The sequence below is a fragment of the Asparagus officinalis genome, chromosome 9 (genome assembly GCF_001876935.1).
Source record: "Asparagus officinalis chromosome 9, Aspof.V1, whole genome shotgun sequence".
In the NCBI taxonomy this organism is placed as follows: Eukaryota; Viridiplantae; Streptophyta; class Magnoliopsida; order Asparagales; family Asparagaceae; genus Asparagus; species Asparagus officinalis.
Genome location: NC_033802.1, coordinates 58,622,516 through 58,646,257, shown reverse-complemented (window position 1 = coordinate 58,646,257; position 23,742 = coordinate 58,622,516). Strand labels below are relative to the sequence as shown.

General features: G+C 38.9%; 1 protein-coding gene across 1 annotated transcript in view; it reads right to left on the bottom strand.

Moving 5' to 3' along the window:
• Positions 1,503 to 23,742, bottom strand: part of LOC109823482 — a 65,476-nt gene continuing 43,236 nt past the window's right edge. Inside the window, 5 exon segments of the mRNA XM_020389763.1 lie at positions 1,503 to 2,340; positions 3,304 to 3,434; positions 5,595 to 5,827; positions 5,830 to 5,868; positions 5,870 to 5,930. Of these exon segments, the coding sequence (XP_020245352.1) occupies positions 1,727 to 2,340; positions 3,304 to 3,434; positions 5,595 to 5,827; positions 5,830 to 5,868; positions 5,870 to 5,930 (1,078 nt within the window). The 3' untranslated portion in view covers positions 1,503 to 1,726.

The following is a 23,742-nucleotide window of genomic DNA, read 5'->3' as shown; positions in this document are numbered from 1 at the left end:
TTGTCATCTACACCGCAAGCGAAACAAGAATCTCTTGCCTCTGCCCCTTAAAGCTGACAAGATATTTTGTGCAGGCTTGAGGTGTGATCTACAAGATAAAATATTACGATAGAAATAGTTTTACTTTATTTTGGCTTATTATCACTTTAATACTCCCAAGTTTATCCCTTAACTTTTTATCATTTCGAAAGCTCACTAGTGTTGTTATTATTATTATCTGAATACGTTGAAGTTTAGGTCCATTTTACTTAATGGGGTGCTTGGTTGCACAATTTTATAAAAAAGTTTTTTCAAAATGTCTGAAAATAGCAATTCTGTAATTAAAAAATTTTCGTAGATTTCCGTAAATAATTTTTGGTTAAAAAAAAATTATAGAAATATGTTCTGTAAAAGTACAAAAAAGTACCAAAATTTACAGAAAACAATTTCCTCTCAAAATGAACAGAAATCACCCAAAAATCTGACACCATATTGACACTTTTCTATAAATTTAGGGGTGTCTGGTTCAATTTCTACAAATTATAGGAAATCTTGCTATTTTCTATAAAGTTATGGGTCATTTTTACAAATTATAGGAAATCTTGCTATTTTCTATAAAGTTATGGGTCATTTTCTTGTTTTGAACCAAACAAGTAAAGTAAAAAAAAAATCTTGCTATTTTCTATAAAGTTATGGGTCATTTTCTTGTTTTGAACCAAACAAGTAAAGTAAAAAAACAAGAAGATTGATACTTTTTGACTTCTCAAAACTTTTCCTATAATTTTTTTTTAAGAAATACAATGAAATCATATTTTGGGTGGAAAACATTTTCTATAATTTGTAGAAATTGAACCAAACACCCCTAATTGTTAGGGGGCCGGACAATTAAATGTTCAAGGAGGGGGATATCGCGTGATAAGCAAATGATATGAATTTAACAAGAACCCTGACAAAATTTGAATGGGGGTATCAGAGTAAAATAAGATCAACACTTTGGAACGTCAAGGTGTTAAAATATTATTTCAGGGTGCCAGTGAAAAAATGGATGAACTTTTGGACATCAAAGTGAAAATATGTCATTTATAGTTGAGCTGAACTCTGATGCTTGGCGAATGATTCTATCAAAACACCCAATATAAAGGGGTGATATGTACAATTCACGGATAATTAGAGAACTAATGCTTGTTGAGATCAAGAGGTCACCCCCACTCCTACAGGGTTCTGATAACCCCCACTGAGTACTTGGGCCTGCAAAGACTCCTTGCAGCGTAGTCTTGCAAGTTGCAACCAATTACAACATATATTTACCAGGTTTTTCTTTAGTAGTATATGCTAGTAGGGTGGAGGAGGAGGCTATATAATAGCATTAACATTACACAGCAAATTTAAAAAAAATAAAAAATTTGTGCGATACAGCAATCTTTCACAGTCACTACCTTTCCCCTTCAAATCTTAGTGCCATGCAACGCAAATGAATAGGCAAACAAGGGGAGCATCCCTCACCCTAAACAAACATGAGTCCAGATCTAAAAATAGAAACACTGAAAGGAGGAAATTTACAGGGAAAGCACATTATTTTACATTGTCAACAGAGGTTTGATTAAAAATAAAAAAAATCTATTGATCATTCAAATCAGAAGACAAGCCATCATGCCAATAAACTCGGCTCAAGCTGCAATAGCTGACCCCATATGTTAGAACCACCAAAATCTCTAGACATTGAACATGAAAGATGATGAGATGAGTGCTACTGCCAAGAGAAGGGGATAGCCTGAGACCCCCCATCAGATGACCCTTCACCTCCTCCTACACCAAACAACCCTTGGCAGTGCATCTCAGCATCACTCGCATCCGAAACCAAAACAGTACTGCCCACATGCTCGTCCTCCATCCCCGAGCAAGAAAACCCTGTGGTCGACACATGGTGGTTAGATTCGCCATGCGAGCCCGAGTAACGGCCAAGCCCGAGTCCGCTGTAAGAGATCAAGGGCTGGCCCATCGGGATCCTATCAGTCGAAGGAACAATCTGGCCAAGATTGATGGATGAGGTCTGCGGCGGCGATGACAGAAGAGAGAGAGCACAATCCAAGGGAGAGAAGAGTTTGTTAGTGTTGCCGCTGTTTTCAGGTGCAGAGATTGTTTTGAGGAGAGGTTGGCAGATGGAGGGTTCGGAGTCTTGTAAGAAGGGAAAATGTTTTCGGGTGAAAGAAGTGGAGAAGTGGTGATGGTGTTGGCGGTCGAGGAAGTGCAATGGTTGGTGGTGAGAGTAGAGGGGCTCCTCTTCAGTTTTTACGATTACAGGCCACGCAGGATCAGATGCAGAGGTAGGGAAAATCTGAGGGTATGACGAGAATCTAGGACCTGTGCATTATCATGGCAGAATTTCAGTTGTAGGATATGAGCAATATCATGTTATCATCATCGTCAAATATTTAAAATTGGGGTTACTTGCATATACACCCTGCAGTATGGGATAATAGCCACTTATACCACCTAAACTATTTTAGGCTAAATTTAGCTGGTAAATTAAGCACTTTTCCAATTAACATGAAGATAAAAGGTAATTTATTGACATGTGATTCCCATGTGATTCCCATGTGACATCTCTAGGAAGTAATAATGACTTTAGCTCTGGGGAAGTTCTCAAACAATAATTTAGAGGGTATAAGTGGCTATACCCCTCACAGTACAGGGGATATTTGCACTTAGCCCTTAAATGTAAGCAAAGTGATTTCGTGAATAGTTTGTGTGAATGATGATGGGGGATATGCTTAAAATTATAAGGATCAAAGTTAGACACAGTGGTAATCTTGAACAGGTAAAATTACGTCAGTGCACCTTCATTTCTTTCTAATAACATAGCTAAAAAACACTAGTAATTTGGTAATTACAAACAAAATTTTCTTTTCCACAACATTAGTTTCACTTTTTTATACTTCTAATCAATGCTTTGCATGATATACCGAGAAATTCTTCATGGAGCAATTAGATGTATGATTAACACGAACAAAATGGAACTCCGCCAACCTATACGATGTGTGAATACATATCCATATAGCAGATTTATATGAATGTTTATGATGTAGCTATGGAATAGTGCATCAATAGCCCATTGATTGATGATGTTAGTTTAGACTTCACAATCTGGACTTGCATCTTTTATATAAAAGCATAAAACTTGAAACGAAACATTGATTTATCATACTTTTTGATAATTTCATGAGTCCAATACATTATTTCTACAAGAAAAACAAATGAAAAACTGAAATAAAGTGACTGAATCTAAGTATCGACATAACATAGATATTTCATGGTGGATGATACCTTGATGAGTTGTAAACAAACTCCCGGAGTTCATAGAGTCTGGCTGAGGCTTCCTACGGCGCCGGTTGTGCCCATCAAGCCTTTTCCTGCAGCTTCTTTTCACCTCATCGAACTCCACCAGTAAATGAAATCTAAGAAAAAGAGGATATCACAGGATCAAGCCACTATATTTCCAAGACAGTGAGAAGATTATAACATTTGTCAATTGCGCTGAGATGTGTCATTGATGGGAGTCAACATTTTTTCTAAGATTTTAGAATGCAAGAATAAGAGAGTTGTAGAAGAACTTATCACTTTGTCAGAAGTTGGAAAATTTAGGAGTTTCACGTGATGAATTAGCAAACATATGCATCCGTGTATTCATACTTGAGGATACAAAACAATGCCTCTAGGCCACTCACATCATGTTTATAAAATATTACTGAAATATAAGAAGTATAAGAGTGAAGATAGCTTGTTGAACGGAAGTAACCCAAGCATTAAGAATTTTTAAGCATTGAGATTCTATTTAGTTGACACTTTGGAACACCATGATGAAGTAGAAACAGAAAAGAAAAGGGCATTGATCTTATACCATGGTGTTTTGCCACTGAATAGGAGTTTTCTTGAATAGTAATGACGATGAAATCAAAATGCAGCGTGCTTTTGCTTCAGTTTAGGGAATCTTATCAAAACAACAAACGGGATACAATTTGAAGAAATAGGCGCGAAGAGCTACACTTCCAGTACTTGAAAGGCAACATCATTTATTAATCAAAAGAAATTTTTATTCACTGCCATTGTTAATATGGGATGTCTAATAATTTTAATAATGATGGGATCTAATGTATGAGAGATTTTTCATGGCAACATTTTTATCATACAGAACAAAAATATATCGACTTTCGCTACTAGCAAGGAGAATCTTTCTCATATTACTCAAGAAGTCAGATATTGGATGTGCAAGAACAACCGCTGAAGGAAACTAGTTGAACAAGAAAATCTACCGAAAGAAAGAAAAAGAAAAAGTTTGGTGCTTTTATGATCGAGTAAAGGCACGGTTTATTCTTCCAACTAGTGAAATAAAATGAACCCAAAAAAAAAAAGCAAAGTAGAAGATCATAGATAAGGATATTTGCGGAGAAGCAGTGCAACTGTTAAGTAAAGCGAAGGAATTAGCATCACGAGGAAAGAATCAAGAAGCAACAAAGCAAAGCTAAAGAAGAGAGCGAAAAAATTCTCTCTGAGAAAAAAAAAAAGAAAAAGAAAGGAAGATAGCGGAAGGAGAGAACAATCAAGTCCTTGGGCCACACATACCCCGTAAATCTTCAGGAGATGATTTACAGTCCTTGATGTAGCGATCAAACAAAAAGGCAGAACATTTTCAACAAATTCACAATTAAGGAATGTACATATATATATATATATATATCAATACCATGATTAATTTTTCATGTAATGACATTGTCCTTATCCACATGGAGATAATGTAACAGCCGATTAGGACATAAATATTAACGGATTCATCAACTTGTTCGCTATCATTATCATCATTAGGCTTTCACCTTTTTCCTCTGTGAAACAGAACTCTACATATTATGAAGGCTTAACAAAGCCAGGACAACATCATATGAACCAGTTGTCAAGGTGACATTAGTCCTCCCAAGGCATCAATCTCTGGACCTACAGAAGTGTTACATTATTGATCATGCGGTAAACAGAAACAACCATTCACCTCAATTTGTCCCATCACAGAAAAGCTTGCACTTTAAGATAAACCAACAAGTACCATGAGCAAAAATAAGAGTAAACTACTTAGTACTCGATTATATCGCCTTAAAATAGTCAGAATGACCAAAAATAAGAAAAGGACATCATCAAAAAAAATTCCTTGACCATCAACAATCAATGATAGCCCAAAGCAGTACGTTCTAATTAAACAACAATGCCTACCAAAAAGGAAAAGAAAAGGAAAAAAAAAACCAACTAAACATCATTTGGGCATCAAATTGGACCGAAAAAAAAAACCCACGATTGAACTGAGATAAAAGAGGTGGTACGAAACAGAGCGAAACTAGGATCTTGCAAAAACTATATCCGGTCTCCTAAAATCCCCTCGTCATCAACAATCAAAGAACGGTCCTAAATGACACGGTATAATCAAACAACAATGCCTACAAAAGAAAAAGAAAAGAAAAAACAATGCTATAAACATCATCCGGGCACCAATCAAAAATCCGAGCTTCATACTCGATAAAAAAAACAGCAACAAAAGGTTTTTTTTTTTTACCGTCATCTCCGGTCCTTTTTACCTGCTGCACTGCTGGCAGAACCTCTGCTCCTGGCCACCGACCATAACTATGGGAGTCTTCGAATGGGCCTCACAGACTTTATGCCTCCTGTGGTACTCTCTGCAGTTGCTGAGATCAGACTTGCACCCATCGACAAGGCAGGAGGCATCTGGCTCCCCGCGCCCTGGCGCCGCGCCCCTCGTCCGGTCGAAGCCGCCCGAATGGGGAACGGCCGCCGCCCGGCGACGCTCTGCTGCTCCTTCCACTTATCCGGCGGGCCGAAATCCCCGAGGCCCGCCGAGCTTGAGGTCCACGGAGCAAGTGGTGTGCCGGGCTGAAATTGCCCAGCCCGCTGGGCTGGCCCAATCAGCTGCCCGAATGCCGGCTCGGCATTCGGGTGCTCAAGCTCAGCAGGAAAGTCCAACGGATGTGGCATCTTCAGGTCGCCAAGTCCATTGACTCAATAGCGCGAAGAGAGAGAGAGAGAGAGAGAGAGAGAGAGAGAGAGAAATTCCCCGAGAGTATCTGAGCAAATAATCAAGAGCCCAGATGAAATCTTTGGAAGCAGAGAAAGCCCAGGAAAAGAAGACTGGAGGAGGCTTAAGGGGTTGAAGCTGGAGGACTGATTTTGGGGGTTTCCAAACGTTCAATTACCCGACAGAGATGCCACTGGAACACAATAAATGTGGTGGGGAGCAGAGAGAGAGAGAGAGAGAGAGGGAGATGGGGGGAACAGTGTTTTGATTTTTTTTTTCCTCTCTTTTCAAGTGTGAAGGTTAAGAAGAAACCAACTACCCTGCTCACCTTAGCAGAGAGCCATACCCATTTGCCATGCCAACTTCAAAACCAACATAACATTATTGGAGGACAGACACACAGGGGTTGAAGATATAGTCCACGGAGGGGGGGTATAATTATTGGGAGGAGCTACAGTGAAGTTGATTTATGCATTAAAAATGAGTTTCTTGTATTAGAAAGAGTGAGGGGGGATAGGAGAGAGGAGGTTAGGTAGGGAGTTTGTTTTGTAGCTCTTTTAAGGGGTGAGTGTGATTCTTTGTAGAAAAAGAAAGGTAAGCTAAAATAGTAACAAGAGTTTTTCGAGGGGGAGAGGGAGAGGGAGAGAGAGAGAGAGAGATGTGGGGAAAGTTGAAGCATATCCTACAACAGAACTTACCCCCCCATCCCTTGTGTACTTCTTTTTGCCTTTCAGTGGTAAAGTTGATGGCAACCACACCCTGTCTCTCTCTTTGCCACCCACCACCCCCCCTCTCTCTGTCATCTACCCCTCTCTCTTTCTCTCTCTAGAATTCATGAGCAAAGATTTTTTTTCCCCTTTTCTTTTCTTTTTTCCTCTCCCTATTTTCTTTAAGGGTTCTTAGATGATTATTTTAATGTGTAGCTTCTACTGAAAATGTTGGTTCACTGGTAGTCAACATCCATACCGAACCCTGCCTCATGCCAATATTGCCTCAACAGAGGTTAAGCCCCAGTGCTTCAAAGTACATATAACATACTAAATCATAGATTTGCTAGGTTAGGAACATAGAACTGTTTTGGTGAATTGCTGATAACCCTCCTGTCTATAATGGTATTTGTGCATATAAACCTCCTCTGTAATGGTATTTGCAAGAGACTTTGTTCTGTTATATTATGTAAAATCTTGCAAATTGTTCCCTTGTTTCATTAGTTTCATCACATCACAGTGTTAAGATCAATTTGGCAACTGCACTGAAGCAGATTTATGAGATCAATTTTGATCTAATTTCATAATATTTGTTGGGCGCCGACACGCCCACTCGTCGTGGAAGCAAATCACCTTGAGAGAAAACCATGGTTGAGTTTACACAAACTCCAACCAGCCTCGATGTTCCTGTTTCGTTTTGGAAACAAGAACAAAAGTGAATATCTCAGCGATGTGAGATATACACTCTTCCCAATATTAAATTAAGATCTAAATATCGAGGAAACGATAAGCAATGACAAATACATAGAAAACAATACTCAGAGTAAATGAGGCGAGAGATATACGTGGTTCGACAAACTTGCCTACGCCCACGGTAGGGGTGAAGGGAGATTCTACTAATGATGGAGAACACCGATGACTTGCACAATCCACAAGCTCGTCCCAAAGAGATGAAGCTTCGATTTTACCCAAACAAGAGAAGACAGCCTCTTGTTTAATCCCTCTAAGTTCTCTCTCTTTTCTCTCGTCAAGATCTCTCCTTTTCAGATCCAAAATCTCTGTTAAAACTCTCCCCTTTTTTATCTCTGTTGTAAATCCTAGGAAGCAACGTTCCTATTTATACTAAATCCCAGTCCAAAACCGATCTGGAAAATAAAACTGCCCGCTCTCGGATTTCGAGACACCTTGTGGTGTCTCGGGTGCCGAGACACCCCAGGGTGTCTCGCATACACAATGCTGAGACACCCTTTGGTGTCTCGCGCCGAGGCACCCTTTGGTGTCTCGCGTCATTCATAATTCTTCACCTCGTACATCATTTGATAAACATTAAATTTTGGACGAACACCAGAAGAACGTTGCGAGCATCACAAGAGAGATCTGAAACACCAAATCAGCTGCATCATTATATCATAGCTGTCTACGTACCCTCTGACCAGTGATCAAGCTAATTGTAGTCTCCACCAAGCCCATCACCGTCCCAAAAGGCCATGCTCTTTTGGGCAGATTAATACGGGCTTATATGAAGCAAGTCCAAGCAATACTAAAACTTGCTACTTGTCATCACTTTGGTGAACATGTCTATAGGATTCTCATTTGTATGTACCTTTATGAGAGAAATATCACCTTCTTATATGACATCTCGTACAAAATGATATTGTTTCCGTCGAAAATTATTGTATTCATTGCGGTATTCATTATAACTTCGGTCGTTATAATGAAAATAAAAAGATAGTCTTTTTATAAGACTTTTACACAATGAAAACGAAAAATACAATTCTCGTCAAATAAAACACAGATGACGTTTATTACCCACTGCTTTACGTGGAATCTTTGCCTGTGTCGGGGTTTATCCGTGGACGATCGTTGATCAGATCCAGATCATCCAGTTGTTGAAAATTCGATAGAGCTCCTACCTCATCAAGGAGGTATTTGCTTGAAGCGCTGAAATCAATCAAGCGAAATCAGTAGCTCTTCTCTAGATTAAGACAAAGCCTAATCTCAAGGAACGAACGTACGGGGCTTCGGATCCTTCGAATAGCTCTTTCTTTATACCGAAGTTTGCCGGGATCTGATTTGCCTTCGCTGAAATTCGTGCTCCTTGACTCCTCAATCCAGCAGCACATTCACGTCTTGATAATAAATCGCCCCCGCTGAAAGGAGGCATTAGGTTTGTATTTATAGGGCTCCGGATGCGGGTTTTGGGATAAGAATGATGGATTCCTTCTTATCTTCAGTTAATAACTGATTAACCATGTTTAGAGATAGAATTTAGACAGTTAGGAACCTCTGAAACTGAAAAGATCTTATGAAAACCCGTCGAAATCGTCAAAAACGGGTTTTCAGGTCAAAACAACGCGATGGGTCGCGCTAACCCGCGGGGGCGCGGATCGGCCTTGGCCGACCTGCCACTTTCTTTTCAGTAGTCGGTTTTGGCCGTCCCGCATAGGCGCGGGTTCCGAAGCCTGACACTTTCTTTTGGTTCTCCGACTCTTCCGGGACTTGTATTTTCCACCGTTTTGCATGTTTGACCGTCTTGTTAACTTGCATGTTTCATCGCGGGATTGACTATCGAACGCGCGTTAGTTGATATACACGCGTGTTGATTGATGCATGCGTGTTGACCGACACATACGAACTGATTGACGCGTGAACTGATTGTCATGCACGCGTTGATTGATGCGCGCGTGTTGATTGACGCTCGTGAACTGATTGACGCGCATGTGTTGATTGATGCGCACGTGCCACTTGGTTCGTCGTTTCGCTTCATGCGCTTGTCGACGACAGATAATCCTCTTAGACTCGGATAACGACGTTCATCGTCTTCTCTTCATCTCGAGATGTGTGCGGACACCCATAGGTATTTTTAGACGCCTACAGATACCCCCTCTAAAGTATTTCAGACTCATTATTTTATAGAGGAGTCTGGAATGCTTTGGATAAGATAGGCCATCTCCGTAATTTCGTAGAGTGACCTTGAACTACCTCAATTCTTAATTTCTTCAGCCTTCAATCTATTCATTGTTTCGTCGAATAGATGAAGTTCTTCCGGCACTGCGTTTATCGTCTGACCGTTGTCAAAATCTTGAACTGGGATTGGTGTGTAAGTTTCTAAACTTACCTCGTATCATTGAGTTGACTTTGAACTGATCATCTTCGTCAGAAATTCATATCTGAATCCGATTGAACTTCCTGAAATCATCGCTTGCGTTATTTTTGAGAGATTGCTGATACGTTGACCGGCATCGATCTTTACTGTAACGCGTTAACCGGCGTTAACACAGTTTATACTTGTACGTTTGCTGGAGTCTACACAGTTTAAGCTCTTAAGGTATTGGAGCGTGACGGTCCCAAATATTAGGCTGCAAGACCAACTATTAAAGCTGATTCATCTGCATGTATGGATCTTATCCTGAAGTTATTGGATGTTCAAGTCATGAGACCAACTAATAAAGCTGATGCGTCAATGACTCGTATTTATAGAATTTTTAGCAAATTCTCAGCCATCAACGGGTTTGATAGTCAATGACTCGTATTTATAGAATTTTTAGCAAATTCTCAGCCATCAACGGGTTTGATAAGCCTTTACCGACTACCGTTTTAGCAAATTCTCAGCCATCAACGGGTTTGATAAGCCTTTACCGACTACCGTTTGAGTCGGGCTAGCATGCTGATTGTTTAAGTTCGTTCCGCATGTAACGTTATGGTAAAAGAGTTAACTCTTTTAGTGCTATGATATTGAATATGTAGATTTCGTTTTTCTCCTGTGAAAAGACTAAACAGCAACGTGTATCAGACGTAGACTTAGGATTTTTAGCAAATCCTCAGTCTTCAACGGATTTGACGTGCCTTTACCGATTACCGTTTGAATCGGGCTTACATGCGGATTGTTTAAGTCTGTTCCGCATGTGACGTTGTGCTAAGAGAGTTAACTCTCTTAGTGCTACGATATTGAATACGTAGACTTCGTCTTTCTTATGGGAATAGACTACTCGGTAATACGGGTTAGGCACTGATTTATCCCTACTTAGGCTTCGGGATAAAATTTCCGTGCGTGTGAAGCACGGATTTTGGCGTTATGAATAACAACATGCCACAATATCGAATATGTGGTCTTTCATTCTTTTTACGGTTAAGAACTAACCGGCAACGCGTGTTAGGCATTGACTTATCCCTGCGCAGGATTCGGGATAAAATTTTCCGTACGTGTGAAGCACCGATTTTGACGTTATGAATAACAACCTGCCATAATATCGAATATGTAGGCTTTCGTTCTTTTTACGGTTAAGAACTAACCGGCAATGCATGTTAGGCATTGACTTATCCCTACTTAGGTTTCAGGATAAAATTCCCCTTGCATAAAAGACATGGATTTTTGTTGCTACGATGCTGAATACGTAGACTCGATCGTTTTTACAAGAATGAACCACCCAGCAACGCGGGTTAAGCACTGACTTATCCCTACTTAGGCTTCGGGATAAAATACCCCAGATTGGATTCTGGTATCTTTTTTAATCGGTGAAAGACTAAACCGGTAACGCGTGTTAGGCGTTGACTTATCCCTACTTAGGATTTGGGATAAAATTCCTCATGCATAAAAAGCATGGATTTTTGTTGCTACGATGCTTAATACGTAGACTCGGTCGTTTATACGGGAACAAACCACCCAGCAACGCGGGTTAAGCGCTAACTTATCCCTACTTAGGCTTCGGGATAAAATACCCTAGACTGGATTCTGGTGTCTTTTTTAATCGGTGAAAGACTAAACCGTCTTTTGGACTTGAAGGATGATGTCTTCTCTTGGGACAAAGACGAACCCAAAATGGGAGAGGAAGAATTTTATATTCTATCTCCCAACACTGAAGAGAAAGAATTTTATATTCTATCTCCAGTTAGAAAGGAGACTCGAGGTGGGGTCTCCACCCCCAGAATCCGGAAAGGTAAAACTAGGAGTGGGATCTTCACTCCGAGAATCGAAAAATTCGAATAATCCTAACTGTCGGAAGGTTTGATTACCGAACTAAAGGTGAATTTCTCGTTTATCGAGAGTGAATTGGGGTTTTGGCCTTGACTGTAGGAAGGTTTGACCAAGCGGGAGTTTAAGGTGACCCTAACTGTAGGAAGGTTTGATCATTCGATTTGAAAGTGGACCTCTCGTTCATTGGAGGAATCGAAAGGGGATTTTGGTTTTGGCCCTAACTGTAGGAAGGTTTGACCGAATAGGAGGTTTGAGACGATCCTAACTGTAGGAAGGTTTGATCGCTCGATTTGAAAATGGACCTCTCGTTCATGACGATCCTAACTGTAGGAAGGTTTGATCGCTCGATTTGAAAATGGACCTCTCGTTCATTGAAGGAATCAAGAGGGGATTTTGAATGTGCTCCTAACTGTAAGAAGGTTTGACCAAGTGAGAGTGGGAGTGTGAGATGACCCTAACTTTTATAGGTTTGATCACTTGATTTGTGGATCTCTCGTTCATTGAAGGAATTGAGAGGGGATTTTAATTATGGTCCTAACTGTAGGAAGGTTTGACCAAGTGAACAGTGAGAGTGGGAGTACAAATTACTGTAGGAGTGTTGATTCGTACAAATCACTCAGTAGGGGTTCTTAGTGTCAAGTGATAAGGACTTAATACGAAGGGGTTTGACAATTCGTCAAAGATTGACAGATCAAAATTCCAAGCATTATATCGAACTCTAACCATGAAAGTGTTGAGTGCACGAACATAGCGGAAGTTTGAATAAGTTAAACCGGAAAGAATTTCGGTGATCCCACCGTCAATTAGTCTGATCGGTGGGGGATTTTTGTGATGGAATACTGTGAGTCGTTAACAAAAGAGTGTTTGAAAATCACAGTAGGAGTTTAGTATTTATCACTTTTTTCATAATGATCGGGTTATCCCTAAGAATATTATATTTAACATTCTTCCGGGAACTTCCCGTTACATGAATTATCCACCCCCAGCTTTCTTTACAAAACTGGGTCCAATGAGGAGTACGTTGTCCTCAGTTGTATGTTCGTATGTTCGGGTTATCCTTAAGAATATAAGATTCTCTAGGAACTTCCCGAGAAAGAAAGGAAACAGTTTAGACTCGTATACCTGTTGGAGTATTGAGAAGCAGTTTATACTCGTATACTCTTCGGAGTGTTGCCATTCTTATTTGGCTTATCCCAGCGTTATGACGCCGGCTTTGACCAAGGTTTGGATGCTATTTTTGAGAGCAAAGCAATCTTTAACTAAGGCTTTGACCAAGGTTATGATCCGCAGTGTTGTCAGCTTCCTCTTGATTTGTGATAGGTGGTGGCATGATCTTGTTATTTTCAAGGAGGGATTCGAAGATGACTGGAACGTCTTCGTCCTTAAAAGAGTAATCTTTTTGGAGTCTCGGACCCGAAGTTTTTTGCTGTCTTCGGGGTTGCTGTTGTGACGTCTGGTTAGCGTCAACAGCTGTTGCAGGTGCTTTTCCTTTACCACGGGAGGCAAAATTTGAATTCGGAAGATTCGCCGTTGGTTGGCTCTTCTCGGCCTTCTTCCTTCGGAGGAAGCATTCGGACCGCTCTCCGCGTATCTTTAACTCTTTCCAGGTATTGGAGGGTGCTACTCTCATAACTTCCAACACGTCCAAGGAGAGGTTGTTGTGACAGGTTTGAAGGATAAAGTCTTCTGTGATGGGATCTCGGCAGTTCATTGCCTTATTCTGAAAGCGTTTGACGAAGTCATCGACCGTCTCATCATCTTCTTGCTTCTCATCGAAGAGTGCCCTGATTGACACCTCGGCGTCATCATCAAAGAAGTGAGCGAGGAACAGATTCTCCAGGTCTTCCCAGTTATTAATACTTCCGAACCATCAAGGCTACATTGCCAGAGATCATACCCAAGTGGGACTTGAAATAGATCAGATGTTGTGTAGGGGAGCCCTTCCCGTCAAACAGCGTGAAGTTAATCAAGTTGAACTTTGTCGGGTATGCTATTGAATCCTACTCTCTTGGATAGGGACATGGAATGCCAGTCCTTTTCACCTCTCGAGCAGACATTAGAGCGTTGATTTTGCTCTCGAGATCTTTCATTTTCTCATCCTCGCTCGTATCGGGCTTTTGACGATTCTTAAGAGGAATAACGGGGCCACCTCTAGTGTTGTCATTTTTAGTAAGACCACCCCCAGCGTTCTGGTCAACGGGAGGGTTATCAGCATTAAGGTGTTCATCCTTATCTGAATCGTTACCTGCTTGGTCAGCAAGGTTACGACGGCTGGATTCACCGATCGATTGGACAGAGCCCGAATTTGTTGGTCATGCTCTTCCCTCATCCGTAGCATAGCCATTTCCATTTCAATCTTGAATGCCTCTTTCTGCTTGGTTAGGGCATCCTCAAGAATTTTGGCGATTTGCTCGGTGTTTATCATGAACACTTCATGGGATTGTCCCGGACTGGATACCGTATTATCAGAAGTGACTGCAGAGTTGGCATCTGATGCTTCGTCATCCGAGGATAATCCCCTCTGCATTCTCTGATAATCTCTTTGTCTAATAGTTCCTGATCGTAATCGGGTTAGACGATGAGATATAAGCGGGTCAGAGCTAGAAGGTCGAATCGACTTTCCCTTATCAGCCATATTTACTGTAACTTTCGAGAGTTCGTCACCTTAAACGGCCGATTGTTTCCTGCGGAAATATCTTGGCTTGGACTTAGTTGCTCCGTTAGAGATCCTCTCAAATACTGAGACCCTCTGCGGAGCGATCTTGGGGAAGCTGCATGCTGATAATACTGTCCTAATTAGTTTGGCGCATGAGCAGTGGGATTTGGTTTCTCGGGTATATCTCTTACAAGACTTGTTCATACCCCCAGCCCGATAGTACAACTCATCAGTCAGATGACCGGAGCAACCTATCGTGTGTTGACATGACTCCCCTGGTATAACGTTATCATCGTCAGATGAATATGTTTCTTTCAGGGGATTTGTCACTTTATTAGCATTCTGAAGAGTCACGTGTTTAGAACTACGCTTTTGAGAGCGCAGGGTCTCAACAGGCTCCTGGTTTTGGATACACACCCCCAGACGGGTGGAAACCAGAGTTTTCCCTTTATGAGAAGGCTTGAAATTGTTACGAGGGCATGCGCGACCCCCAGCTCGACGAGTCGCTTGGGGTGTAGTCATCGGACTTAAGCGTTCTTTGATTGGAAATTTGCCTCAATCTTTGCGTAAAGGACTCAAGTGATCCACCATCCTCATCTTGAAACAGGACAAGTCTACGCTGTCACGGGGCTCCACCGGAGATGCGAAACTCAAAGGGATCAACGAAACAGGTGCAGAACATCTTGTTGGCCTTCTTGTTTTGATGATGTTTAACAAACAATTTAACACTAATGTTGTTTGTCTAGTATTTGTGTTTTCGTATTTATTGTAGACAAACAACGTAGTTGGAGGATGGATGGAATAGAGCTTCAACGATGATATCCAAAGGAGGTTGGCGGAATATCGGATTGAAGCCTATACAACAATTCAAGTTAAAGATCAAGTTCAAGCTTCATCCGCATGTGTACCAAGTTGAGCTACAATGAAGATCAAGATCAAGATTGCTTGGGTCTGAAAAGTATACGAGTATAAACTGCTTCTTAATACTCTGAAAAGTATACGAGTATAAACTGCTTCTTAATACTCCGAAAAGTATACGAGTATAAACTGCTTCTTAATACTCCGAAAAGTATACGAGTATAAACTGCTTCTTAATACTCCGAAAAGTATACGAGTATAAACTGCTTCTTAATACTCCGAAAAGTATACGAGTATAAACTGCTTCTTAATACTCCGAAAAGTATACGAGTATAAACTGCTTCTTAATACTCCGAAAAGTATACGAGTATAAACTGCTTCTTAATACTCCGAAAAGTATACGAGTATAAACTGCTTCTTAATACTCCGAAAAGTATACGAGTATAAACTGCTTCTTAATACTCTGAAAAGTATACGAGTATAAACTGCTTCTTAATACTCTGAAAAGTATACGAGTATAAACTGCTTCTTAATACTCTGAAAAGTATACGAGTATAAACTGCTTCTTAATACTCCGAAAAGTATACGAGTATAAACTGCTTCTTAATACTCCGAAAAGTATACGAGTATAAACTGCTTCTTAATACTCCGAAAAGTATACGAGTATAAACTGCTTCTTAATACTCCGAAAAGTATACGAGTATAAACTGCTTCTTAATACTCCGAAAAGTATACGAGTATAAACTGCTTCTTAATACTCCGAAAAGTATACGAGTATAAACTGCTTCTTAATACTCCGAAAAGTATACGAGTATAAACTGCTTCTTAATACTCCGAAAAGTATACGAGTATAAACTGCTTCTTAATACTCTGAAAAGTATACGAGTATAAACTGCTTCTTAATACTCTGAAAAGTATACGAGTATAAACTGCTTCTTAATACTCTGAAAAGTATACGAGTATAAACTGCTTCTTAATACTCCGAAAAGTATACGAGTATAAACTGCTTCTTAATACTCCGAAAAGTATACGAGTATAAACTGCTTCTTAATACTCCGAAAAGTATACGAGTATAAACTGCTTCTTAATACTCCGAAAAGTATACGAGTATAAACTGCTTCTTAATACTCCGAAAAGTATACGAGTATAAACTGCTTCTTAATACTCCGAAAAGTATACGAGTATAAACTGCTTCTTAATACTCCGAAAAGTATACGAGTATAAACTGCTTCTTAATACTCCGAAAAGTATACGAGTATAAACTGCTTCTTAATACTCTGAAAAGTATACGAGTATAAACTGCTTCTTAATACTCTGAAAAGTATACGAGTATAAACTGCTTCTTAATACTCTGAAAAGTATACGAGTATAAACTGCTTCTTAATACTCCGAAAAGTATACGAGTATAAACTGCTTCTTAATACTCCGAAAAGTATACGAGTATAAACTGCTTCTTAATACTCCGAAAAGTATACGAGTATAAACTGCTTCTTAATACTCCGAAAAGTATACGAGTATAAACTGCTTCTTAATACTCCGAAAAGTATACGAGTATAAACTGCTTCTTAATACTCCGAAAAGTATACGAGTATAAACTGCTTCTTAATACTCCGAAAAGTATACGAGTATAAACTGCTTCTTAATACTCCGAAAAGTATACGAGTATAAACTGCTTCTTAATACTCTGAAAAGTATACGAGTATAAACTGCTTCTTAATACTCTGAAAAGTATACGAGTATAAACTGCTTCTTAATACTCTGAAAAGTATACGAGTATAAACTGCTTCTTAATACTCCGAAAAGTATACGAGTATAAACTGCTTCTTAATACTCCGAAAAGTATACGAGTATAAACTGCTTCTTAATACTCCGAAAAGTATACGAGTATAAACTGCTTCTTAATACTCCGAAAAGTATACGAGTATAAACTGCTTCTTAATACTCCGAAAAGTATACGAGTATAAACTGCTTCTTAATACTCCGAAAAGTATACGAGTATAAACTGCTTCTTAATACTCCGAAAAGTATACGAGTATAAACTGCTTCTTAATACTCCGAAAAGTATACGAGTATAAACTGCTTCTTAATACTCCGAAAAGTATACGAGTATAAACTGCTTCTTAATACTCCGAAAAGTATACGAGTATAAACTGCTTCTTAATACTCCGAAAAGTATACGAGTATAAACTGCTTCTTAATACTCCGAAAAGTATACGAGTATAAACTGCTTCTTAACACTCCGAAAAGTATACGAGTATAAACTGCTTCTTAATACTCCGAAAAGTATACGAGTATAAACTGCTTCTTAACACTCCGAAAAGTATACGAGTATAAACTGCTTCTTAATACTCCGAAAAGTATACGAGTATAAACTGCTTCTTAATACTCCAATAAGGTATATGAGTATAAACTATTCCCTATTTTTGGTTTGAGAAGTTCCTGGAGAATATTGTTTATAAATATTCTTAAGGATAACTCAACCACACTACGCCGGACAACGCGTTGTGCATAAAGACTCGACGCCACAATCAATGGTCAGCTCAAAGGAATCGACTTCAAGTTCAGAAAATTCCGACAAACGGTCAGACAATAAATGCAGCACCGGAACTCTTACAGACTTTCGACAAAGCACCGAAAAGCCTGGAGAATTGAAGGAGTCAAGAACAGAAGCCATTCCGAGGTCCCTTTACACCGACTGAAGGTTGGGACAAGCATATCCAAAGTATTCTAGACTCTTCTATAAAAGAACGAGACTGAAATACTTTGGAGGGGGTATCTGTAGGCATATAAAATTGCTTATAGGTCCCCTAGCATAGCTCGGCACAAACCGACGAACCAACGAGGCGACGAGATCGACGAATCGCACAGAAGCGACGGAATGAATCCACCCGAGTGCAGAATTAAGCTAATGAGTTGAGGAATCAACGAGTCATCCAACCGAGAGCGGACTCGGACGAATCACGATCGAATCAAGATCAATTTCGGACTCGAACTCAGAAGCGGATTTACTGCCAAATCAGGAATCCAACTTACTGCCAAATCAGATCATCAAATCAGAGTCTCAGGTCAACCGAAACACGGACAAACGAGACAACGGAAAACGACTCGAAAAAGTCGGAAAACACCGCCCGCGGGGGCTCGGCCAAAGCCGAGCCACCTCAAGGTGGCTCGGCCAAGGCCGAGCCACCTCGGGGTGGCTCGGCCATGAGCCGAGCCACCTCTGGGTGGCTCGGCACAGTGCCGGCCACCCAGAGGTGGCCGACAGTGGCCAGAGGGGGCCGACATTTCCCTTTTTGCAGCCACTGTCCTGAGAGCCTATAAATAGGCCTAGAGATGTTCATTTTCGGAGGTGGAACTTTCAAGAGCCGAAACTCTGCCGGATTGAAGAGTGAACTCGGAGCTTTGAAGACCAGAAGACTTGCACATTCGGATCTGATCCTCGGCGACCATCCACGTCAGAAAAGGCAGGATCTCGAGAGGAAGAAAGAACAGATCTGAGATCTACACGAGACTACACTCCAGATCTAAGCTTGGTCTTAGATCTCGAGATCTGAGCGATTATTCCCTTGGTGGATTAATCCCTCCCGGCTATTATTCCCTTCGTGGAATAATACCCGCATAATCGTGTAGATCCGACCGGATCTAGATCGCACGGTGGTCCACGGATTAACCCCGGCGTTGGCAAAGAACCCACACAAGCAAGCAACCGCAAAACAGGAGCTTGCGATTTGTTCACAAGAGGAAAGTTGTAATTTTTATTTTTTTTCTTTGATTTAGTTGTAACCGGATCTATAAAAGACCGGATCTTTGTAACCCAAGATGACAATCATATCAATGAAAAAGAAAACAGTTTTCCACGCGAACAATTAGATCTTCCGGCATCGATGTCGAGTATACATGATGTATTTCATATTTCGATGCTCAAGAAGCATTTGCATGACGAAGAGCAACAGAGGGTGATTGATTCACTAGAGGTTGAGATTCAGGATGATTTGACTATCGTAGAGATTCCGGTATGCATTCTTGCTAGGGAGAATAAAAAGCTTAGAAACAAAGTCATTCTATTAGTGAAAGTTCAGTAGAACCGGCAAGGAGCCGAAGAGATTTCTTGGGAGCGCGAGGAGGATGTTCGTCGTGACTACCCACACCTGTTTGAACAGGTAAGGTGTTGATATTTAAATGTACTTATATGCATTGATAGATTTGATTATATGTGTTGCTTAGTCACATTTATATTTAATGGTAGAATAGGTCATTCAGCACTTAGCTCTTAATTATTCGGAACATATGGTATATATATGAGGGGTTCCTTGTTTGGATTTTTTGCCCGACGTACTAGTTCCGTCTAATTAGGGGTTAAGTGAGAATGCATGCATTTTAGAGTGTTAAGTTTAAATGTTGCTTATATTTCAAGTCAGGAAAATTAATGATACGAGATGTGTACGTGAGGGTTTCCTTGTTTTAGATTACTTCCTTTTTGTGCTTTTCTCATATTATTAATCTCTACGATGCGACAGCGAAATTTCGAGGACAAAATTCTTTTAAGGGGGGGGGGGGGGGACCAAAAAAATTCATGTTAATATAATTAATATGAGATTAATTATGATTTATGACTATTTATTTTGATAAATATAGTTAAATGGTCTATTAGTATGATACCATGTATTTTGAGTATGAACGAGTTCATATATGAGAAAGAAAAGAGTCGAAACATGCACAACGGCCAAAAACATGAAAAACAGGAAAATTCCAATCCGGTCGACCGCCGTGGTCGATCTCCGTCGGTCGACCGCCACGGTCGACCGCAAAATCTGCAGAGACTTGTTTCCTATTTTGAGTTGGTTTCGGTTTGCTAAAGCCTATATTCATTTCCTGGTATACATATATCATATTTTCACGATATTTTCAGTTTTCTAAGAACCCTAACAGCCACCAAAACCTCTTTAAACCCTATTTTGATTCTTGAGAAGTTCGGAGGCTTTCAAGTGGATTTTTCACGGGATTTTTGACGTTTGGCTTGTAGATCTTCTTTGGCTTGGCTTCTAAAGCATTTTTCTACAAACCCCAGGTGAGTTCATCTCTGCTAATCCCCCTCCTAGTTTTTAAATCGTTTTAAAGACCTTTTTAACATGTTTTATAGAGCCAAATTGACTAGTTTATGTATAAATGTTAATTCTTTGTATTATATGTATAAAGACTAGGACTTTACATGTTAAAAAAGTTTGAGAACGATTTTTACAGAGGTATTTAAGATCTAAAAATGATTTAAAAGTGGTTTAAATCTGATGAAAGATGATTTGTGCTTTATTTCAAGTTCATGTGCAAGAATTAGGGTTTTTGATATGAATTTTATGCAAATAATATGTGCAAGAATTAGGGTTTTTGATATGAATTTTATGCAAATAATCATGCTATATATGTCGGATTTGTTGCCAGAAGTTTTTATCTGATGTAGACATGTTTTCATGCTAGTTTCATATTGTTTTAATCATGTTTGAATCACCTAAACACGACACACAAAACCAGCCTGAGAACCTGTAATTTTAGCCCACGGTCGACCGCGCCCTAGCGGCGGTCGACCGCGTGCAGGACCGAGGTCGCGGTCGACCGCCGCATAATCGCGATCGACCGCCAATCTGTAAGTGGCCATGTGCATGTTTGTTTCGACTGTTTAAGTTGTTGAGCGAGCCTCTCAACCTTGTACTGTCATGATACAATGTTTATGAGTTGTTTAACACCTGAGATGTTAGTAAATACCATATATGGACACGCACACCGAGATACATGCATGAATGGCTAGAATATGTTGTGTTAACGTATTTTTTTGTCCTAGTTCAAGTTGATGAACATGAAGAGCATAGCATATTGCATTGTATTCCGGAATAGGGAGATAAAACCTATTCCCGCAGGGCGATTGAGTGAGAATATCACAAAAGCATCATCATTTCATTGTATTCTGGGATAGGGAGATAAAACCTATTGCCGCAGAGCGATTGAGTAAGTGATGCGGCATAAACATGTACCAAAATGTTGCAAGTGCACAACCGTGTCAATTTATAGTATAAAAGTTATCGATCCCACGAGGAAGGTATTTTGTAGGAGAAAATATAAATCTGTTCTTATGTTGTGTGCGTGACAATTAGGAGTGATGAGTAAATATGATTGTGGAGAGATGGAGATAATAAAAATAGTGTGTAAATAGGCGCAAAATGTAAGTGAGAGTGGGTGTGACAATGAGTGAATGATTTTCAAAAGGAGAGATGAATAAAATCAAGAATCAAAAAGGAAAATCAAGAATGACAATAAAATTCAAGAAAGTAAAGATGACGGATTCAATTAAAGATATGTGTAATCTAGAATTAAATCCACTTCTTAGAAAATGGTGATTCCCTAGAGGGTTCTAGCCTAAAGACAAATCAAAGAAAATAAAAAATAAACAAAAAGAAAAACTAAACCCAAGAGAGTTCTAGCTTCAAGGTGAATAGTACAAGAAATTAAAATCTAACTACAAAATAAATTAAAAAAAATCTAAACTATAAAATAAATTGCAAGAATTAAATACAAAAAAATAAATCCACTCTATAAGCATGAAATAAATCTAATCTATAAGCATGAAATAAATCTAAGGCAAGAGGGTTCTAGCCTCTTGGCTATTTAAACAAGAAAATAAAATCTAACTACAAGCATGTAAATAAATCTAAACTACTAAGCAATAAGAAAAGAAATAAAAGAGAAAATAAGAAAAACAAACCTCCAAATTAATCTTCATCTCTATCTTTATCATCCAACAAAGAGAAGAAAAAAAATTTAAAGTGGTGAAAAAATTATTTTATTAATTGTAACAAAAGTTACAAATTTGGAAGACCTTCTCAATTAAGAGTGGCACTGCTCTCCAAATGAAGTTACAAAAATTTTCACACCCTCACTCTTTACCCCTATTTATAGTAAACAACAATGAATGAGAGCCCTTGGATGAAGACTTAAGCCCTAAGGAATCATTTTTAGCCTTTGAGCTTTTGGGCTTGGATTCTTAGGCCTTTTGCTTGTTTTATTTATTAATTCAATGGGCTTTTGTTGAAAGAAGAGATCTTGAGTTTTATTCTTCATTAACCTTCAAATTCTTCCCATAATTACTTCTCCAGCTCAGAAATTCAGATTATGCTTCTTTGTACGAATATTTGTTTATGATATGTTTCGATTTTAGAGATATCATAAACACAAAAGTTATAGATCTCGTTCTCAGCTTTCCAGAGAATGTTTATTCAGCCAATTCCGAGTTGATACAAGAGAGATATGACCAAAACACCAAACATTACCGAAATGTCCAGATTGCATGATTTGTTTCCTTTTTCACAAAACTTCTTCATTTATTCTTTGATGGTATATTTATTTTTCTTGGGCTTTTGGTCTTGGACTTTTGGGCTTGTTGCTTGTATTCTTCATTAAATCTTTAGGGCTTTTGTTGATAGAAGTGATCTTGGCTTTTATTCTTCATTAACCTGCAGTTAAATGATAAAAACAATTATTAGTGGTATATTTATTCATTAAAAATAGATAATAGGGGTATAAAATTATAATAAAATATGATTATCAAATACCCCCACACCTAAACTTTTGCTAGTCCTCTAGCAAAGAAAGAGAAAAGAAAATCTAACTCACTTTCGCAGGAATCGCGGTTGTATTTAGCACATACAACAAGCCTTTAAACCCCTAGGTTACCCAAGTAAACGAGTTGTAGTCTCGTGAGGTTTTGTAGTAAATATACCCACAAAATTCGGTTATCTTGCCAAATTAAAGAAGTTAGTGAATAACTAAATTTACTTGATAATTTTAGACAATCTAATTCAAGCTAGGTATTACTCAAGAAAATGTTTTTATAAATAATTCTAAAGTGAATTTCCTAAAAAAAATCTTCTCATTATAGAAATACAAAAACCAAGCTAAACTTAGAAATTTAATTTAAAAGTTTTGAAAAGAACATGCTAACTCTTTGTTTTAAATAATTTTCAAGTTGCTTGATCTAAAATATTTTCCAAGGCCATATATACAAATATAACTATATATATAATATTTATTAGTTTTTTTTAACTCTTTCTTCATTGGTGATTTTTTTTCTATTTTAACGGGCTTTCTAAGTGACCATTTAATGAGTTTTGGGCCAATGGATCCCAACCCAATTGGGCTTAGGCCATTAAGTATGAAAATACTCCTTAGGCTTAATTACTCGGTTAACTTGGGCTTTATAAGATAGAATCAGCTTGAATTCAAGAGTTTTTTTTCTTTTTCTTTTTTCTTTTGATGCCCATTTTTCGCACTCTTCTTTTGTAATGTTACTATTATTTTTTTAATATGTATATGTATATATATTCTGCAAAATATGTAAATCAAGACACTTTGAAAAATTATTTTCAACTCTAAGCTAAGCATGCATAAATTCTATTATTTTAAATAAAATCTAAGTTAAGGCTTAAGTAAAGTATACTACTTTGAAAATCAT